This window comes from Rhinolophus ferrumequinum, chromosome 26, assembly GCF_004115265.2.
Source record: "Rhinolophus ferrumequinum isolate MPI-CBG mRhiFer1 chromosome 26, mRhiFer1_v1.p, whole genome shotgun sequence".
Taxonomy (NCBI): Eukaryota; Metazoa; Chordata; class Mammalia; order Chiroptera; family Rhinolophidae; genus Rhinolophus; species Rhinolophus ferrumequinum.
Genome location: NC_046309.1, coordinates 252,238 through 273,980, shown reverse-complemented (window position 1 = coordinate 273,980; position 21,743 = coordinate 252,238). Strand labels below are relative to the sequence as shown.

The 21,743-nt window shown below is 45.5% G+C and overlaps 1 protein-coding gene and 1 long non-coding RNA gene across 4 annotated transcripts in view; one reads left to right on the top strand and one right to left on the bottom strand.

Annotated features, from left to right (window-relative positions):
• The first annotated feature begins 351 nt into the window (after nucleotides 1–351).
• Nucleotides 352–6,703, top strand: LOC117018053 (uncharacterized). The gene is made up of 4 exons (XR_004422166.1): nucleotides 352–939; nucleotides 4,936–5,050; nucleotides 5,628–6,236; nucleotides 6,574–6,703. It is a non-coding gene; the product is annotated as an uncharacterized LOC117018053 (long non-coding RNA).
• Nucleotides 6,704–6,833: 130 nt separating this feature from the next.
• NCAPG2 (non-SMC condensin II complex subunit G2) overlaps nucleotides 6,834–21,743 on the bottom strand; it is a 52,395-nt gene continuing 37,485 nt past the window's right edge. For all 3 annotated transcript variants that reach the window (XM_033098761.1, XM_033098763.1, XM_033098762.1), the window contains exons 24-28: nucleotides 20,845–20,985; nucleotides 18,069–18,172; nucleotides 17,216–17,316; nucleotides 16,013–16,112; nucleotides 6,834–8,039 (exon numbers count right to left, since the gene is read on the bottom strand). In XM_033098761.1, coding sequence (XP_032954652.1) covers nucleotides 7,988–8,039; nucleotides 16,013–16,112; nucleotides 17,216–17,316; nucleotides 18,069–18,172; nucleotides 20,845–20,985 — 498 coding nt within the window. In that variant the 3' untranslated portion in view covers nucleotides 6,834–7,987. The remainder of the gene's footprint in view (nucleotides 8,040–16,012; nucleotides 16,113–17,215; nucleotides 17,317–18,068; nucleotides 18,173–20,844; nucleotides 20,986–21,743) is intronic.

The following is a 21,743-nucleotide window of genomic DNA, read 5'->3' as shown; positions in this document are numbered from 1 at the left end:
ACCCAAGCAATGTCTGCTGCTGCTGCTGTAGGTACAAATCCACAGTGGCAACCTGCAGATCCTATAGGTGGCCAGCGGGGTGGGAGAAAGGGTGGGAGGGGCCTTGGCAGTAGGCATGGGCTCTACTCATCACAGAATTCTTAGTAGCCAGACTCTGGGTTAGCAGCACGCTGCGGCTCCCACCTCAAAGCAAATAAGACGCCTCAAGTGGAATTCATCAATTAGATGACTCATTCACAGACTGAGAAAGGCTGAGTCATTCCTCAGCTCCATCACAGCACCCACAAACCACAATGTGAGTACCGGGGCTTACCCGGATGTGTGCTCAGGGTGTGAGGTCCATGTCTGTCTGTGAAAGCGGAGGCTCAGCCAATGGCATCTATCCTTAGAGGTCCAGGGGACAGCCAACTGGTGATAAGTTTGGTGACAGAAACAACAGGAAAAAGAAAGATCAAGATGGCCTGGAAGGTGAAGCTCATTCATGACAGGCCCGTGAGGGCAGGTGTTCAATGATGTCATTTTGTGATGGAAGGACCTGTTACAAGTTACCCTCACTGCATTTCTGTGGCACGAGGCTCTACTTCATCGAATCCCCACCCAAATGACAGCCACTACATTCATGCTGCCGAGGAAACCAGCTCTGCTAGGACCACAGCCTAACTACACCTGTGTGGACTTGGAGGCATTGGGGCCCAGCTTGAGCTAAGGGAAGGAGTGGGAGCAGCTCAGGGACCCCGCCTAGCCTGCATCCTGGAGGACTGTTTACTTTTGGGGCTGTGGTTAGAAAGGACCTGGGATTGTTTGTTCTTTCATTGTTTGGCTCTGGCTGACAGTGCTTCTTAATCCAGTCCTGCTTCACCAGGTGCCCCAACTTCAGGACTCCGGCAGTGTCAAAGGGAAGTTGGAGGGGAAATACTCCAAGAAACTGGAAAACCCAAGGTAAGGAGACAAAGGCCCAGGGAAGAAGCCCCGAACCCATAAGATGACCTAGGAAAGAGAGTGGACAGCTCCACCATTCCTTTGTTCTGACCAGCGCAGACCAGTCCAGGGCTGTGCCTCAAAGCCACAAGGCCTTAGCTCTGGGGGGGATGACAGAAGCTAAAGGCAGAGAAATGGAATGTGTGCAGGTAGCAAGGGAAGGAGGAAGGAGGGAGGAAGGGAGGAAAAGGGTGGAAGGGGAAGGAGGGAGGAAGGGAGGGAGGGGGCAAGAGGGAGGGAAGGAGAGAGGGAAGGAGAGGGAGGGGAGGAAGGAAGGGAGGGAGGGAGGGAGGAAGGGAAGGCGGGGGAGAGGGAAGGATGGAGGACAGGCCCAGGCTGCAGCCCTCAGCCTGAGGCAGCCCACATTTCTGGTCTGAAGGAAGCCTGTGCGTGGCTCTTTACTGAGTGCTGCCAGGTAGGGGGTCCCGACAGGCAGCCCAGTGCTTGTCCTCGATATGTGCAGGTGTTTGCATACTTGCGTGTGAAGGACATGTTTGAACGCTGCTCAAGGCACACATACACAAGTGTCTATCCACTAGGTGCACAAACATTCAAACACGTGCTTACTCTCTGAGCCCTTTAGATGGAGGGTGTCTCCCACACGTATTTACGCTTTGGGCCTTTCTACTTATAAAATTACCGAATCCATGTTGTCATGCTTGCTAATATTCATGATACACGCCCAAAGGGTCAGTATGCGGTGCAGTCTCACAGTTCACAGTAAGAACATACTTGTAGTCATAGCTCAAAGAATGACTCTCCAAGACTTTCAAGGCCAAACACACCCCTTGAGGCACATCTCCCTCCAGGGGCCTCCTGTCTGCCAGGGAGGGGAGTGGAGCTGGCGGGGAGGACACAGGGCTGGGGTCAGGTCCTGGCTAAGCCTGACCCAGTCCCTCCGCCTGCTCAGTGGCTGAGTAGTGTGAGATCGAACTATTGACCAACAGGTGGTTTTCACTGTATCAGTCAGTGCTCTGGATTCCATCAGTTGACCACAATCACTGTGACATCTGATTAGAACCAGAGCATTTTCAAAATGGGGCATCTGGGCCTCTCAGTCTGTTGAAAAGAACAGCAGAGCTGTGGGGGACCCGATGGGGTGGGGAATGTGAGTCGGGGGAGAAGGGCCCCTGTGTGGACAGCACCTGCAGCACCGTACCTGTGGCTCTCCTGTAGGGCTCTCCTTCAGGTGGACGGCTGTGTTGGAAATGCTCCCTGGGTCTCCACCTGAGCAGGGACGGCTTTCTAAAGGAGAGATTCGAGGCGAGCTTTAGGGCAAGCAGAGGCAGCTTTCACACACCACGTGCGCAGAGGTGCCTGAAATGTGCTAACCAACACCCTGCAATGACTCCTTTGGGTAGTCTGGCCCTCGCTGAATGACACAGTAATCTGGTGAACTGTAACGCAATTTGAATTACTGACCACACAGGACTGCGGGATGGCCATTTTTCATCATTTAAACACAGCCCAGCTCTCTATTTGAACGGTGAACCCGGGTGAGAGTCATCTGACAGTCTAATTTCACCAGTGCGGTAACGCAGGCTGCCATAGGGCCTCCTGAGTCGGCCCCTCAACTGCTGGCCTGTGCCATTTGCTGAGCCCATCGGGAGGGCCCAGGGAGCCATGCCCTCCCCTGCAGAGACAAGGCTCCTGCATAGCTGCCCAGCTCTCAGCAGTCTGCCATCGTGGAAATGGACTACCACTCCTTGAGGCCTTGTCCTGAGTGCCCCAGGCCTGCCCTCCTTCTACAGCACCCAGAGTGGAGTGAGGGAAGCTGCACCCCCGGTATTGCTCCTGGGCCCCCAATAAAGCTCAGAACTGGGCTGAGCGTGTCTGCGGCTGTGTCACGGGCAGAGGTGCAGCTGATGCTGGGTGCTGTGCAGTTGGTGTCTGCACAGCACCCCCTCCTTAAGCCACGAGCACCGCAGGTGGTCTTTGTGGGACTTACCCCCAAACATGTGTGAAGATGCACCACCAGGTAAGGGCGTGGGCTCCCCACAGGGCCAGGCAGATGCTGTCCCTGAATGTGGTTCACAGCAAGTGACATGAGCTGGCAGTGGTCGGAGCTGGCACTGCCCATTGGCTCCTGAGGCCGCTTCCCGCCTACATCTGCATCTGCCTGATCCCTTGCAGCCTTTTGTTTCCCCGGGCTGCTGGATGCCTCTCGGTGGTGGCTCCACCAACAGGCCTCCTGGCCTGTGTAGGTCACCAGGCCTCAGATGCCCTGTGACTAACAGCCTGTAGCGGTGAACAATGAAAGGGACAGCTGACTTTACAAAGCACCGACTGGGTGCCAGCAGTGACGATGAGGTGGGCACCCATTCTGTGGGCTAGGGGACACACTGAGGAGAGCCAAGCCATCTTCCCCAGATCCCACAGACACTAAGTGGCGGAACCTGGTTCAAATCCACAGTCTTGCTCCAGAGTGCAACCACCTGCCATCGCCACCCTTTCAAGGTCATCGTCCAGTGACTTGTTGACAAAACTCCGGCAGCTGGTACTTGTGATGGCGCCTGGGAGTTAGAGACAAATCAGGTGGTCGGCCCGCTCAGTCAGGATGCCCACGAGCTGCTTGGGGGACCAAGGGCAGAGCTGTGTGGCAGCAGACGGGTTCATGTTTGTCTGCGTTGTTAGTGTCAAAGGAAGGTAGGAGAGAGTAGAGCCGAAGCAACATGCATTAATCTTTACCAAAACTGAACCTTGGCTGGAAGTCATTCTCCCAACTGGCAACTGACCAGCCTGTTTCTGGAAAACATTCATATCCTACACTGCTTTTCCAGAATGTTCTAGATGGACAAGTGGTACACGGGGTCCTCCTAGCTGAAAGTCTCCTGGCACAGTGACAGAAAAAGACCCAGACAGAGGCCAGGGGACCCCCTCCCCAATCGCCCTTCCCCCCAGGTTGTTGGCCAGTAAAGCCGCACCCCAGCCCCCAGGGCATGGCAGCCAAGGCCCCAGGCCTTCTCCTGGCCAGACCTGCACACACTACGCTGACCAGTTCTGCTCGGGGCCAGGTGGGCAGCCGTGTGCAGTCTGATGTGTCCCAGTGTGCCAGCTCCCGTCTCCTCCGGCCATTTCCAATGAGAGGAGCTGAGAGTTGCCCTCTGGAGGTCAGAACTAGAGTTTCCACTGAGCCAGGCTTCATCTGTTCTGCAGTGAGAGCCTCCTTCCTCATTTACAATTTCTTTCAGCCTGAGGACCATGGTGGGCCCAACGAGCCTTAGCACTCTTTGGAGGGGCAAGTATGTCTCTGACCAAGTGGAACAGAGCTAAGACCTGGGGGTGGGGGATGGTGAGGGGGAGAAGTGTATGGTAGATTAAATCCCTGAGTCAGAATTCCAATGTTAATTGGCAGAGCCAAACCTACTATTTGTCTCTAACTCCCACCAGGTGACATGTGACAATCAGGTAACTGGGGGTGGGTTGGAAAACCTCAATCTGAATGCCATGCACTCAGCCCTCACTTTATAGCACAAACAGGACCTCCCTGCGTGCTGCCTCAGTGACCACGCCACGTGTAAATCACCAGTGGGTAAGTTTCCACACACAGCTGCGACCCACTCAGCAAAATGCCCCAGTGCGTAACAGGGATGTCAAAATACAGTCCCCGGAGTAAGGAAAGGGCGAATGCTACTGTGTTTCCCTGAAAATAAGACCTCGACAGACCATCAGCTCTAATGAATCTTTTGGAGCAAAAATTAATATAAGACCGGGTCTTACGGTCTGATGGTCCGGCTAGGTCTTATTTTCAGGGAAACATGGTAGCTCTTACCTCTGGCCCTGCAAGCACGTCACATCTGATACCTTGCTGATGTGAGAGGAGTATTATTATCCAGGTTTTGGAGGAGAGTGAGTCTCAGCAGGTTTGTGAAACTTGCCTAAGCCTCACAGCTAGTGGCAGGTTCGACCTTACGTGAAGCCAGGTTTCATCTCACAGTCACGCCCCAATGTCCACAGGTTGTCTCCTGGAACTTCAGAACCGAGATGCTCTTGGCACAACACTTTTAAAGGAGACTGGGGTCGTGTTAAAGGACCATGTGAACAAACTTCAAGAGGCCAAAGATGGAAAAGGGTGAGCATTTAAAAAAATAACTGCAATGGATTAGAATTTGTCAGACATAAAAATGTATTTGTTCGTAACGATACTAAAAGAGCATCAATGACCTGCAGAGGTTGCTAGGTACCAACTCACTCTTCCAAAAATTGGTAAAGATCAGAGTATTTTTCCTGACTATTCTGTATGAGAATTTCAGGGTAACCAACAGGGTTTTGAAGGAAAGTTCTTTGCACAAAAAGTCTGGGTGATCGATGCAAAAAAAAAGGACCAATTTAGAAAACTACCATCCTGCAACTGCTAGTGAAATAATAGGTCCAGACAACAATAATCAATCATTGGTAACCAAAAGTGGGGCAGGACGTCTTCAAAATGGCAGAACATTTTCTGCTGTCTCCCACCAAAAGAACAGAGTCTGACAATCCCCCACAGGAAAGAGCTGCCTCCCCACCGAGGGGCCCTTGTGCTGTTAGCCAGGAGAGCCCACGCTTACCCCGCGTGATGACAAACAGGAAGGTACTTGTGAGTGGGTGGGCGGGAGAAGGTGGACTAGAATGGAAAGACAACACAAATTTATTCTCTCACGTTTCTGGAGGCTCAAATCTGGAACCTGGACAAAGGATTCCCATTTCTTGCCGGGGCTGCTTCCCTGAGGCCTCTGGCCATTGTCCTGGACTTCCTTTGATGGTACAGATTGTCCAGACCCTTACTGCCCGATTGTGGGATGCTGAGCTCCAGTACCCTCTCTGTGACTCCTGGGCAGGAACAAGGTCCACTGGCCATGCAGTCTTTACAATCATTGCATCCACCAGCCTCATGTTCACTCGACACCAGCTGGTCCTGCTGTTCAGGGTCCTGGATTTCCATGGCTATCAGAGAGCCCAGTTCCATAACGGCCTTTTTGTCGGCCGGGGAGCCACCCCTGGCCCCCAGTGACGCTGGTGGCCTGACTCCAGAGCAGACTTCTGGATGCTGTAGGCGGTGTGCCCTCCTGTGGGACACAGCCCTGGGTTTTACATATTGGCTGTTATGTACTGTCCACACCAGCTCACCCACCTGTGTGAGCCCCTTCCCGGGTTTGCATGGCAGTTCTGGCACCTTCACTACATGCGGCCTCCACCCATTCCGCGGGCCCAAGGAGCTGGCCTGGTGGAGCCACCCGTGTCCAAGCGTCCCCAAGTCGATGACATATCCTTCCTCAAAGGTGTGTACGCTTTCTTTCTCTCTTCTCCAATCTGCGTGTTTAAATTTTTGTTAACGACTGTCCCAAAAGAATATTTATAATGTATAAGGCAAAGACTAACAGTAAAATGGACACTCAAGTACTATCTTGTTTCTAGTTTAGAGAGATTTCTATCATTACCTGAGCAGAATCCTGCATGCTCTCCCCTCCTGCCCTCCCATGATCAGAATTCTGGATTTTGTTTTCAGCTTTTTCTTGTTCACTGAGCATCTGAGTATACTGCTGTTCAGTTTTGCATGTTTGTAAACTTTATGTGAGTCTCACCATCCTATGACCTGCATTTCCCCTCACCCCCCAGGGAACCCCAGCACCCTGCCTGCTCTCCCACTGAAAGGACTCCGATTCCCACTTCGCGGCTGCAGACCCTGCGCAGCCGTGCTCGCGTCAACCCTGCACATTTGCAGAGGTTCCCAAGGGGCATGCCCACAGGGCCGCTTTGTGAACTACTTTGGCCCAATAAAAACTGAATTATGTTTCTTCACGAATTGAATTACTTCACCCTTCAAGACTCACAAAAAAGACCGCTTTCAAAACTTGTATATAAATTATAAAAACAAATTAATCTCTTCCCACAAAGGAAACTCCAATCTCCAATCTAGCATTTTAGGGCTGAGTGCTGCAACAAACCCACAGAAGTACTTCGGATCTCACAGAAACTCTCCCAGGAGTGCAGGAAGACACTCCTCAGTCCATTTCGTAGGTTCGGCTACTCGGCCCAAGACAAAGAAGACGACACATGACGCCGCCAGACAGAATATGGCGGTTCAGAATACGCAGCTCAGCTACCCTAAGGCTCTTGCGCAGCTGCAGGAAACAGTCCGTTTCTGTACTTTCCTGGAGAAGAAACAGAGGTCCTGAAAACCTGGCGTTTCTTTACTGTTTTGCTTGGGGGCTGAGGACAGAATGAGTGTGTGACTGAAGTGATCCCTTCCTGTCCGTCACAAGGTGGCCTCCCAGGCCCCAGGAGGCTGACAGGCCACGACTGAGGACGGTGGCCAACAGGGACCAGGGATGGACGCGGACACTTCCTGGTATACCGGGCGGGCAAGATGGGGTCTGGATGAGGCAGCCAGGAAGCCTGGGGCCAGTCCTCCATCCAACCACGTCAGCCTCAGAGAGAGAAGGTAAGATAATGGTGGTTCAGCTTGAGCTGAGTGACTCGGTTCTGCGTTCCTCGTATTTACAGCCACGGGCCCATCTCATGCCCAATCAGCCTCAAGGCCAGTAGAGGATCCAGGATCCTGCATGTGGGTGGCCTCCTTGCGCCCACCGGGCTGTGCCCTCTGCTGTCCACGAAGGGCGGCCCCCAGAATTCAGCCCTGCCCCTCGGGGGAGAACACCGACTAGTACATTTAAGTAAAGTATACAGGAAGATGTTGCCATGGCTTTATTACAGTTTGCAAGCAACATTATATATAAAAGTCATTTTTAAAACAACCAGGTTTGCTGGAAAGGTGTCTCTCTTTTTCTTTGCACCATGGGTTTCTGCACCATTGATGCCTGGAGTCCTTCACGTTAAATATATTACTTTGCCGGCACGGGGAAAACTTTAAGAACCTTTGAACTCCTACTCATACCTCCCTCAAATAAATCCCACCCCTTCTCTATTATGTGGGTTATTAACATTAAAAACACTAGGGGAAAAAAACATCCATTTCATTTTCTATAAGTCCTTCTCCTCTATTTGTGCATGATCAAAGATGTTGGCTTGGTTATGAATTCAAAAATGCCCCCAAAGTTCTTGATGACGATTCATAGAGAAATCTGAAACACAAGCAAAGAAATAATTAGCTACAGAAATTAGTGACCAAATTACTTAAGTGTACATTTCCACAAAGTCAATCTAAAAATGGTTTGCAACCAAATACACTTAAAAAGAAAGTTGAAATAACAAGTAACTGTTCTACCAACTGTGCCTCATGCAAAACGAAGACTCTCCATCACAAAGCCTCTTAGCAGACAAGTGACACAAGGACGGGCTGGCAGTAAACGGAGCCGTCATCACCATCCCCCACGCCAACAGTTCAGGGGCCACAAGGAACTCTTCGCACAAATAAAACACTGCTATTCAATCAATAGGTGCTCACCTGGCCGTGCTTTCTACAGGAGGGCTCTTTTTCACTCGAAAGTGCTCTCATCTCTGAGGCTCTGCGCCACTCACTAGTTAGACACATGGCAGACTCATAAACACGACGCGTGTGCACCCCTTCCAGTACCCACATCATCATGAGTTCATTTCCCTCCTACACATAAGAACATGGCCAAGAAGACGATTTACCCCGCAAGACACACTATTACGTTGCCACTTGTCTACTGCCTCAATCACATGACAGCCCTCCCCTGCATACCTGCCCCAGGTGACACTTGCCCCTCCCTTGTCCCACGGAGGCAGGTGGGGCTGAGCCCACTGAGTCCTCTCCTTCCTAGGACCTTATCGTAACTCCCTTGCAGGGGGCCTACTGTGCGTCAACAGCCCTCACTGGGCAGCGCTCACACATGCCAGGTGGCACATCCTGGCTCTCTGAGACTTAAATGCACATATTTACATGTTCGCCCTCCTCCCCCCTTTCCTTCTCATCATCCAATAACTCCACAAGGGTCCCAGGCACTACCCTCAGAGGGTGTGTGGGCCAGCTAACCTCTAAACTCCTACCCAGACACAAAGGCTGACCTTGACCTCAAGTGATGTCTCTTCAGCTAATCTCTACACCCAGCCCCCGCTTGTGTCCTGCTGCCCATGGCGAATGCCCACCACTTGGTGCAGAGCAGCCTTGTCTGGTATCAATACAAGCACACGGGTAACCAAATTTTCTAGTAGCTACATTAAGAGAGATCCAAAGAAATTCATCTTCATATATTTTATTTAGCCCAACATCCCCAAAATACATCAACCCTGTAATCAATATAAAAATACTGTTAACAAACTTTACAATCTTTTTTTCATACTATCTTCAAAAGCTGATGTGTACTATATATGTGTGTATGTATATATACTATACTGAGTCAATTCGGACTCAGGTTGCATGTGCTCGATTTCCACACATGACGAGTGGGGCTATGTAGGGACCAGCACAAATCTAGGAACATTTATAAATTTTCTCTTTATCCCTGGAATTTAGGAATTCTAGTCAGGCTTTCTTAGCGGATTTCCCCATCAATCCCATCCAGAATTTAGAGAAAGAAACAACAAAAAAATGAATCTTTATAATGACCTATCTCTTCAGCTCTGAGAAATTTTGCGTATCATTTGTTAAATTACTGCCTCTCATGGGTCCATTTCTCCTGGTCTGTCTTTACCCCCATGACCTCTCTTCCTCAGTATCTTTCTGTGTTCACAGTCCTCCAGCTTGATCTCTCAGACCTTCTGGAATCAGATTCACAACAGTGACATCCCTCTAGTGCGCTGAGTAACTAGTGTAACACTTTTAATTCTAGGGGTTTTTGTTCTAGATCATTCTTTTAGGGTTAGAATTGATTTTTCCTTTAAAGATTCATTATTCATTGTCCAGCTGGTCCACCACTGTTCCTTTAGTAATGGTTGTCCTGCCTGTTTCAGCTATGTTTTGAATTTATCCATGCTTCTATTACCTGGGGAAAGGGTTGAATACACTATGTAGACCAAAGAAATAAGAATTATTAAAGGACAAAATGAATGAAATGTGGAATGTTAGAGCTGGAAGGGACAGTGGCAAACCGTAGACACATTAAACCACGTGGGCCAGGCCTCTCCTCGTGTGTGACAAGACATTTGACCCTGGTGACATTTTGCCCAGGGTCAAATGCCTTTAAACTCAGGTCAGACGCCGAGTCTCCACAACCCGTCCACCTGCAATCCCCAGTGGCACACAGCAGGCTAAGCACACGTGCTGGACAATATCCGCCATGGCCATGGCCACAGCCCCAGGGGAGGCGGACAAGATCAGTTTTCTGAGGAAAACAAGATTAACAATGCATGTTTTTATTAAAGAGTGGTTTTCTTTATGTCTAGTTTCTAATCATCCACAGCACGGTCCACTGGGCACTGGTGACAACAGAAGCATGCTTCTAAATGAGCTATAAAAAGCATTGAGACCAAAATCCATTTTTGAAAGACTATTAAAATTGCACATAGCAGAGTAAAATGATATTATTTATCAATACTTGAAACAAAAGTTTACTTTTTCAGGAGTGCGCCTTTCCTTCAAGATCTAAACCAAGAAACCATGTTAAATCATCATTATCATCCCATATATCCATATTGCTCTGGGAAAAAAAAAAATCTAACATCATTATCTAACCTGATAGCTTCATGTCTTATTTCAAATAGTTTTTTGTTTTGTTTTGTTCTGTTTTAACTAAAGGTTATTAGGGTGACAATGGTTAGTAAAGTTACATAGGTTTCAAGTGTACAATTCTGTAATACATCATCTATATACCACATTACATGTTCACCACCCAGAGTCAGTTCTCCTTCCATCACCATTTATTTGATCCCTTTTCAAATAGTTTTGAAGTCTCTCAAATAATCTTATATTTATTATAAATTATCTGTGTTCATTACCTGTTACTGCAGAATTCTTAGTACCTGTTCTGAATTACACCTTTTGCCAATCTCGTGTCCTTTACATCACGTGATTCCACTATTTCTCTTAAAAGATTGTATTTTTTTGTAAGCAGATTTTGCTTGACTTATAGATATAATGTATAGAAATTGTAACCTTGAACATTTAAGGGACCATCATAAAATAAAATGTTAATTATTCCCCCCCCGCCCCCCCCCCAAAAATAAAAGATCTAAACCAAGGCTTAATGTTGGGGACTGAATATAACAATCAAAGCTGCCTGCATGGAGATGTAATTAATATTGGCAGGTCATTTGCTTGTAATATTACCGTTCATGTACTCGGTGGAAAAAATTCATTATGTAACATAAACCTTAAGAAATTTTTATACTTTTATAATCTCTAATCATAAATGCATCGCTATTTTTGCACTACTGACAAAGGTAACAAATATAACACACCGGCTTTAACGGCACCGGTGCTCTAGCAGATGCAGGGAGTCCGTCCTGAGAAAACACGCCCAGTGTACAGGGTGCTGTGTCGGGGGAGAAGCACAGTGTGCTCAGCACCCAGCAGGCCGGTTAAGAATCCTAAGCCTGCTGGAGAGCTAGCTAGTATGTTCATTAAGAAAACGCTCACTTCTAAACCGATGCCTAAAGTATTCTAAACGGCACCAGGGGTTTTGAGGGACGTTGATTTGCCTACTCCAACATTAAATCAATATTTAAAAACATAGTTTTTTACTGTTTATCTTCCATTAAATTTTTTTAAGTTGCATGAATTTTTTTGACTGATCTGTTTTAGACACCGGTTTTTCCAGTGTGCTCCTCGCATATTTAAGTAAGAAGCCAATGTTTCACAGTCCCACCTGTTCATTTCTTGGGATATTTCCCCTTTAAAGGGAAGAGCCATCTGTGTGTCAGCTTAGCGAGAAGATGGCACACAGTTGTAGAAACAATGGAGAGACAAGTACTATATGCCCATGTCTAAGTTCTGTCACATCTTTTCTTTCCACACTGTCAGTTCTGAACTTCTAAGCCCTTTTTTCTCTCAAGTAACGAACACACTTCAAGTGCTCACCTTGAAACTGTGCAAGTGGAAACGAAAGCAGCTCCTAACAAGGAGCCAATGTCCCCCTTTCTTACATCTTCATACCAGTACAGAAAATTCTGCATCCAAAACACTGTCCTTGCAAATGTAAGATGCTTGGACAGCTGAGACTGTCACCATGCCCTATGAAGACACCTTTGACACAGCCTACTGGTAACTGCACGTTCAGTATTTGTGCCTGGGGAGAACACTGACGCTGCTGTGTGCTTCCTGAAACATACACACGCTCCTCAGTTTCCTACAAATCGGAAGATCATGTCCCTCTTCCCCACACCCCTAGAAACAAAACAAGTCTGTTGGGTTTCTCCTTCAAATATACGGTTGTAAACTTGACCTTATTAAAGCTGCATTGTAAATATTTACTAGCTTTTAGAATAAAGTATAAAACTGAAAGCATTTTGTTTGCTCACAAACAAGGACCCCCAAATTTCCCGCTCTAGTGCCCAACCCAAGGCCTCCTTGAAGACCTGTGCTTAGCCTGGTCAGCAGGGGTGCTGGGTGGGGAGGGGGAAGGGGGCACACAGGTGGGGAGGGCTTTATCTTCCCGGTCCTGATGCCTGCAGGGCATATGGGCTCCCCAGGCCAGGTTCCCAGAGGGCCTGCCTTCTCCAGGAGAGCCCACTGGTCCCCACAGGGCAGCAGCCAGCTGGCAGCTGACTTACCTGAGCAGGATGTGCCAGCTCCTCCATGTGGACGGGCTCCCCGGGCCCTGGAGACTCCAGTGAGTCCTACCAGGGGCCTCCAGACTTCTTTGTCCAGGGAGCCACGCCTCAGGCTGGGTGTGCGTCCACCCTGGGGAAGGGTGGGGGGATGCCCCTCATGGCTGCACTCCTCTAGGCCTGCGAGTTCGCTTTAACACCCACGAGCCAAGACACCGTCACACCAATGCTCTGACGAAATTCCTGACACTGAGCTTGTCCTATCCCAGGCACCATGTGGTTTGTTCCTCCTGACTGGAATGCCACAAACACTTACGAAAAACACTCACTAAACGAGGCTGGTGCAATTGTCTTAATATCTGACAAAACGGACTTTACAGGGAAAGCATTACTAGAGAGAAAGAGGGACCCTTCGTAAAAACAAAAGGGCCTATTCATCAAGAAGATATAGCAGTTCTAAATTCACTTGCACCTAATACCTCGATGACAAAATAAATAAAGCAAAACCTCGTCTATCAGAAATGGACAGGTCCAGCAAGCAGAAAATCAGTGCAGACACAGCTGCATTCAGCAGCACAACATCAACTGGACAGAACGGACAGCTATGGACCATGCCAACCAATGGCAGAACACACATTCTTCTCAAGCTCACGTGGAACACTCACTAAGACAGACCACATTCTGGGCCATCAAACACACCTTAACAAATTTAAAAGAATGCAAGTCATATGACATCTGCTCTTAGACCACCATGGAGTTAAACTAGAAATCAGTAACAGAAAGAACTGAAAAATCCTAAAGTAGGATTTTGTAAATGGAGATTACAAAATGTAAAATAGAGATTACACAACACACTTCTAAACAACACATTTGTCAAATAAAAAAAATCTCAAGAGAAATTTAAAAATACTTTGAACTAAATGAAAACAAAAATGAAAATACAACTTATCGAAATGTGTGGGACGCGGGCGACCAGTTAGCCCAGTTGGTTAGAGCGCAATGCTCTTAACACCAAGGTTGCCGGTTCGATCCCCACATGGGCTACTGTGAGCTGTGCCCTCCACAACTAGATTGAAACAACTACTTGACTTGGAGCTGATGGGTCCTGGAAAAACACACTTAAAAATAAATAAAAGTTAAAAAACAAAAGTGTGGGACACAGTGGAGCAGAACATTGAGGGTAATTCACAGCAGTAAATGCGTATAGTAGAAAAGAAAGATCTAAAATAAATAATCTAAGATTTCATCTTGGAAACTAGAAAAAGAAGAGCAAATTAAATCTAAAGCAGGCAAAAGAAAAGAAATAATACAAACTACGCCAGAAATCAAAAAAATTAAAAACAGGACATCAGTAGAGAAACCAGTGAAACTAAAAGTTGGTTTTTTGATAAGCCGCTAGCCAGAGTAACTAAGAAACAAAGAGAGAGGACACAAATTACTACTATCAGAACTGAAAGGGGCCGGCCCGGTGGCTCAGGCGGTTAGAGCTCCATGCTCCTAACTCCGAAGGCTGCCGGTTCGATTCCCACATGGGCCAGTGGGCTCTCAACCACAAGGTTGCCAGTTCGATTCCTCGACTCCCTCAAGGGATGGTGGGCTGTGCCCCCTGCAACTAGCAACAGCAACTGGACCTGGAGCTGAGCTGCGCCCTCCACAACTAAGACTGAAAGGACAACTTGACTTGGAAAACAGGCCTGGAAGTACACACTGTTCCCCAATAAAGTCCTGTTCCCCTTCCCCAATAAAATCTTTAAAAAAAAAAAAAAAGTCAATCTTGAGAAATTATTAAAAAAAAAAAAAAGAACTGAAAGAGGGGACATCACTACAGAACCTATGGACATTTAAATGATAATAAAGGAATGCTATGAATAACTCTATTTCCACAAGTTTCATAACCAAGAAGAAATGGACAAAATCATCAAAAGGCAATATCTGCCAAAACTCACGTAAGAAGAAATAGACAAACTGAATAGGCCTATATCTATTAAAAAAATGAATAACTAATAACCTTCCAAAGCAGAAAGTATCAGGACCATATGGGTTCACTGGTGAATTCTATCAAATATTTAAGGAAGAAGTTGTAACAATTCCCTACTATTTCTTTCAGAACACAGAAGAAGAGGGAACACTTCCTAACTGACATTATAAGGTAAGTATTACCCTGATCCAAAGGCTGACAAAGCCATCACAAGAAAACCACAGACCAATATCTCGCATGAACACAGATGTAAATACTCAACCAAATATTATCAACTCAAATCCAACAATGTATAAAAAAAATTAATACCACAACCAAGTGGGATTTACCCCAGGTATATAAGGCTGGTTCAACATCTGATAATCAACTAATGTAATCCATGACTTCAATAGGCTAAAGAAGAAAAATCGTATGATCATATCAATAGATGCAAAAAAGGCTTTTGATAAAATCTAGTACCTGTTCATGACAAAAACTTTTATGAACTTGGAATAGAGGGGAACTCATCAACTTAATAAAGAATACCTACAAAAAACCTACAGCTAACATCATACTTAATGGTGAGAAACTAGAAGCTTTCCCACTACAATGAGGAACAAGCATGGATATCCTCTCTCACTACTTCTTTTCAACATCATACTCGAAGTCCCAGCTAAAGCAATAAGACCAAAAAAAAAAAGAAAGAAAAGGTATACAGACTGGGAAAGAAGAAACAAAATGTCTTGTTCATTAATTAGCAATTTAGGATTTTGAAAGCCTTCCTCCAAAGGAGAAAGTGGCTCGCTTCCCAGGCATATATAAAACAAATTACCTAGTTCAGAGCCCTGTAACACTTAACCTCATGAAGTTCATAAAACAGCAGGAAAAACACTCCTTTTGTGGCTGGTCTAAGAGTCAAACACAATTCAGCGTCTACAGGAAATTGCCCAGCACGTTCAAAAGCGCAGACAGCAGCAAAAACACAGGGCTGGAAAAAGAGCCCAGTGAACACATCCCCAGGCAGCAGTCCCCTGGGCAGCGACGACCCCTGAAAGGAGGTGGTAATGCATATTTCTCCAGCCTCTGGAGGGACCTTTCCCCAGGCCCAGTGCCTATGCTTGTAGACAGGGTGATTGTATCTTAGGAATGCCCATGGTGTCAAAAGCATAGCCAACCATCAAAAATAAAATTTCTAGTTTGAAAAACATACAGAATAAGTTTGTATGCCTCTACTTTTCTGAGCAGAATTTTGCAAATGACAACTTTGTTTTGTTTTTGAAGACAGAAAGAGAAGTAAATTAAACATGTTCAAAAGGTTATGCCAATAGAAATGTTTCTATCCTTACAATCCTCAGTTTTCTAACTACCTGGCAGTAGTAGGAGAAATGAAAATGTGACTAAAACATACGAAAGGAATAATTAGTCATTTTTAGATAATCACACCTACAGTATATATAACTAGGACTTTACCTCTCCATGCTATCCTCTTCCAAAGTTATCTCCATGAATGTCTTTAGTTTTCTGTGAATAGTGGCTGCAACATCCTTCACTGTTGAACTTTTATGTTTACCTATGGGAAAATTATATTAAAGTCAGAAAAAGATTTTAACACTACTACACAAAAACAAACATACTCTGCCATCAATGCAGGCAACATCACTACGACTGGGCCTCCCCACTATTCCCTTTGCGTTAACCCACTCATCGACCTGTGGACGGTAACTGTCCCCTTCACAGAGATGTGAGAGGATCAAGCGAACATTGATGACAGCACCTCTCAGCTCCGAGATAGAGTTCCCACGGACATGTGCTCACCTGTGCCTCCATCAGAAATGACAACCTACACATTTCAGAGTCACCGTCTGTTTGGCAAATATTTAAGTACCTATTAAGTATTAGGTGCTCATCAGCAGCCCAGGCCCCAACCTCGCACCCTCCACATGGAGAAGGTGCCTCATCCTGCAGATCTCAGCTCGGGGCACCCCTTAGGGAAGTCTTTTCTGATGCTTGGCCTGGGGCAAACTAGTTACAAAGTATTATCGTAAGGCTGCAGGGATATATGCATTCAGGCTTATGGGGAGAGCTTGTTTGATGGGAGCACTCTTTGTGTATAACATATTAACTTAGAAAATAATTTCAACATTATTAAAACTATACAAAAATATAGAAAATCCATCTGCAAGATGTTACTGTATCTTACACTGAGGTAAGCATTTTGTAGGTATCTCCAATAATTTTTCCAGGACTATTTCAACTGGCTGGGCAGGACTATTTCAGCTGGCTGGGATATTCACAATAGGCAAGGTTAAGGCTTAAGCGAAATAGCAGATACATTAAATATCAACACCAAAACACACCATCATTAGCAAAAATATTCTGATTTTTAAACATAGGTAATACATGACAAATCAACAGAAATTCAATTCTGAGGCAGAGATGGAGGCGTAGCACATCTAGAGGCGAGAAGGGACAGGAGACAGGGGTGGTGCTAAGGAGCACGGACTGGCCGGTGCACCGGCTGGTCCAGGGTCAGCTGAGAAGAGGGAGCCCAGCACACAAGTGTTCAGAGCAGGGAGCTCATCAAACACGGGAGCTGAGTTCTCAAACATTCCGTAACAGTTCGAGAGAGACACTCAGCAACAACCCAGATAATATCAGAGAAATTTAACCTACCTTTATTAATAACCAAAATAATATGCGTAACAGCTGTGAGACATACAATCCCTTCAATATCGTCAGAAGTAACACACGCTTTTAATTCATCTAAAAATGACCTGCAAAAACAAACATCAGAAATTACTCTATAGTATACAGCCTAATACTTTATAGGAAGACAAATATAGGTCAGATTCATCAACTACCATGAATTCTAGCTTTTAGGTAACATGGGAAGTTGATTAAACCCTTCCCATACTTTTCACTGTAAATATGTAAAATCAGAGGATGATGCTAGAAAGAGAGCTGGGACACTCTGGTAGGTGGAAAAAGCTACTCTGTGTGCCCATAATACACACAACAAAAATTTAACATGTTACTGAAAATAATTCATAGCTATTAAAAAAATGTTTTTAAAAGTTTTCTTTGAAATATCTGCTATTAAAGTTCCACAGGTCTCAGATACCTGTAAAACTATTCTTTCTGTAATCCATCAGACCGTGATGTGCCACAAGCAGCCTAGAATTTTACTCAAGTGACACACAGACTGGAGGAATGCACAACAGCCGTGTGCCGAATGGAAACCACACTTGTGTTTCACCTGGTCAAATCTGGGGAGTATACACGTAAGAAGTATTTCACGACGCATTAACAGAGGCTACTTGGATATACTTTATAGAAAGTTAGAATTTCTGTTTGCATAAGTATAATGTAAATACTTTTAATCACTGATGAGAGAAAATTCTATGGAATCTTTTTGTCACAGAAAAAAAATGCACGTCTGAGAAATTTTAAGAGTAAAAGGAATAGAGCAAAACCTACTGAATGCTCGTAGCTACAATGTGAGTATCAGGACAGTGAAAATGATTACCTGACCACGTTCGGAGATTTCATGATTATCCCTATTAAACACCTTGAAAATGGTGGAAGGTCGGAAAGACACTCTGGAGGGGTGAGCTCTTCTACATCCGAAACCTAAAAAAGGTTTCAAGTCAGTAACTTATAAACTGAGACTGAGGCTTATAAGATTACTTATTTTACATACTGCTTTGGGTTTTCTTTAACCATTGAGAAAGGCTTTCCAGGAACACACAAGAATGATTTTATTAACTGTTAAAGTCTTTACAATAATTATGATTAATCTAGTCTTATACACAGGGGTGTGTTCTTTAGTTAGAGTGAAAAACAAAGACAGACATGTTACTCAACAAACCTTTTGTCAAAGTCTTTAATGTAGTGTCATCTTCTGTAAATAATGTGTTTTTACACCAAGCAAATGTCAGTCATTACTCTTCTTAGTCCAGACCAGATTTTCCCAATTTCAGCATTACTGACACTTTGAAGTGATCAGCCCTTGCTGCTGGGGCGCCCTGTGCCCTGCAGAACACTGAGCGGCACCCCTGGCCTCCACCCACCAGATTCCGATAGCACCTCTCCCCAGGCACGACCAATATTCCCTGGAGTGGATATGGAGGACAGCGAGTGCCGCTGGTCTGGACCCAGAGGGGCCCTCCCAGGACCTCTGGCCTTCATTACCCATCTCAGAGTTTAAAGTCGTCCATTCTTGGTGAATGAACTCCACGTGCAAAGGGCTCCCAGGAAAGCCTAAATCCAGAATGCCTGTCTGTGCCACCTGGAGCCGAGGCATGACCGTGTCTTTCCACCACTGTCTCTGGCCTGTCTCTCGGTTATCTTAGGGAATTTCACTCACATATGATGATACAGCACTTCTAATAAGCCTTCCCATATTTCCCCTGCTGGGATTCATGACACTAATTTGTACATTAAAGTCAATCATCATTACATATGAGATAGCACTGTTTCTCATTAAAATGCTTTATGTCATCAATGTTGTAAATGCATTTCTGACACAATGACACAAACGACTATTGACTAGTTAAAATAAAAGTATACCTTGAGATTTTTAGCAGTTTTAGAAGAAAAATAGGTGACAAGAGCACGGGTAGGAGGATGCTAATTGGAGAACACTGTTCTAAGCTCTATGAGGTGCTGGCATAATCTCTGCAGGGCAACTGTGATGGGTTACACATGCACACTAAAATCTCCAGAGAAACCACCGAAAAACGACACAAAGGATAATATAAAGGCAACCGAGAAGACAGAGCAGTACAAACACTTGATTCATCACAAAACAGCAGGAAAGAGGAAGAGTAAGGGGACTAATAAAAGAACAAACAGCAACTTAAACCCAAAAATATCAATCATTTTATTAAAATCAGTGGATTAAGCACTGCAACTTACAGGCAAAGATAATAAGACTGGACCAAAGAAAAAAAAGACCCCATGTAGTGTTTACAAGAAACACACATAATGAAAAACAGGACAAAAGGGTAAGAAAGGTGATGCTATACACAATTAGAAACGCCGGCACAGCAGACTGCGCGATGACAGCACTGCAGAGACGGAGACGTCCCGTAAACACCCCCATCAAAGAGACCCAATAGCCACGGGTGTCCCAGGGCATGGAAGGAGGATGCCCCGGACAAGCGGACAGACGAACGGCAAGCACACAGAACACAGGTCCACAAACCTTCTGTAAAGTAGGAAGACAGGGAAATTTAAATAAAATAGTACGTATTTTCAGCTTTGTGGGCAAAACGATCTTGACACCTACTCAACTATGCTGTCTTAGCACAAAGAAGCCACAGAAAATGCTTGAAGATTGGGGTGGCTGCTCTCTAAAATGACTGTTTACAAAAGCAGAGGATGGGCCAGGTTTGCCCACAGGCTGTTAACGGACTTATTTACAGTTGTCAGCTCTTTAGCTCCCTGGAGTAAGTTCTAGTCCTTACTCTGTATCATCTAACAATTACTTTCTCAAACCAAAGGACCTCCCTTCAAGTTTTAAGAGGGCCTCATGTTCTATTAATGTTTTAGAATTTAAGTAACTTTTTAAATATTCATGATCTTATAATGCAAAATTCATAACATATATACAAACATTCATATAATTCCATGACATTCCTTGTCAGATTTCATCTCTTCATTATTTTTACTGTCGTAAGTCCCTCAGACATCGAGGATTCCATGTGGAAAAAACAGCACTTTTTATTCTGACTTAAAGCAGCTTTAACCAAATAGGCTAATCATACAAAATAAGTATTACTAGGAAACTAGCCAGTCCTTTACAGGGTGCGAGTGAGGACATCATGTGTTTATGCTGACGGCACAACTTCAAACCTCCTCTGTTTAGGAAACAAAAAAAGCAGGGCTGCTGTCACGAGGCAGAGACGTGGACGCCTCGGAAAACACAGCTCAAGAGGAGCCTTGCATCCTGGGCACCACTGACCAGGGCCTCTGCCTCAGCAGGAGAGGATTCTTTAGGATCAGCAACTCACCTAAATCTCTAAAATATGTCAAAAGGACATGTTCACAATGGAATGACTAGTTTGTTTCTAATCAAGAATAACAAAGTTCTTAACCTGTTTTCCCAACAGTCACGTGGCTCTACAACAGGAACTAGCTGTGAAGCTGCAAAGTCCGGCTGCTGGAGAAGCAGATACCCCACTAAACCCCGAGCTCTTAAAAATACTTGCTAAAACATAAAAATGTGGTGCTGGCCGAGAAGAGCATCTTTACAGTCAAAAGGAACACAGTGGTTCCTGGACTAACAGAAGAGACTTCACCTTTCGCAGTCGGTGACTTATCTCGACGACAGAGGCAGCAATCAGAGTGGAAAGCATATCCCGGTGAATGGGCGTGTCCGTGTGCCAAGACTGAACAGTCGTTATAAAGTCATGAAGAGGAGTCTGAACAGAATACAGGAGCTACGAGAAAGCACATCAGTTTTTAGGGGTTAAAACAAAAAGACACTTGAGAACAAGTGTTCCTACTGTCCTCCCCAGGGCCCCAACCCCTGACTGTATTTGCCTCCAGCAAGCCCACTCCCTCCCTTCCTGCTTCTCACTCAAATCCCTCAGGCACCGCGGCTAGAAGAGGACAGGACTGAAGCCCTCCTGGAATTACCTTCCCAACATTCTCCCCCCCAAAAAAAGAAAAAAAAACCCAAGAATAATAAAAGCAAACTTCCCCAAAATAATATTAATGAAGAAAAAAGGAAGGAAAGATGAAGAAATATCACTGAGATTACAAGCAGCCATCAACTATGATGCCATGCGTTCTGAATGAAGCTGCACAGACAATGATGAAAGATTTCGAGAGAATATAAAAGATTTTGGCACAAAATTACATTATATAAACCGATCACAGACACTTGAACCAAGTCATCAAAAACAAACATTTCGGATTACGTCAAATATGAACTAGACCTGGGAACATCTGGCCACCGACCTTCAATTACCTCTATCAGCTAAGTACAGAATAAAACAGAAAGTTTTCAATATTTCAAAAACATCCTTCCATGGAAGCACTTTAAAAATCTTCACTGAAAAACAATAGCTTATTCATATTTTTAAATCACTACTTAGAAAAACTAATGGCCTCTCTGCTGACCATGATTTTAGGCGTAAAGCCACTCTGGCAGCCAGGTTACTCAACGGCCACCTCACATCAGCTTCCAGTGAGC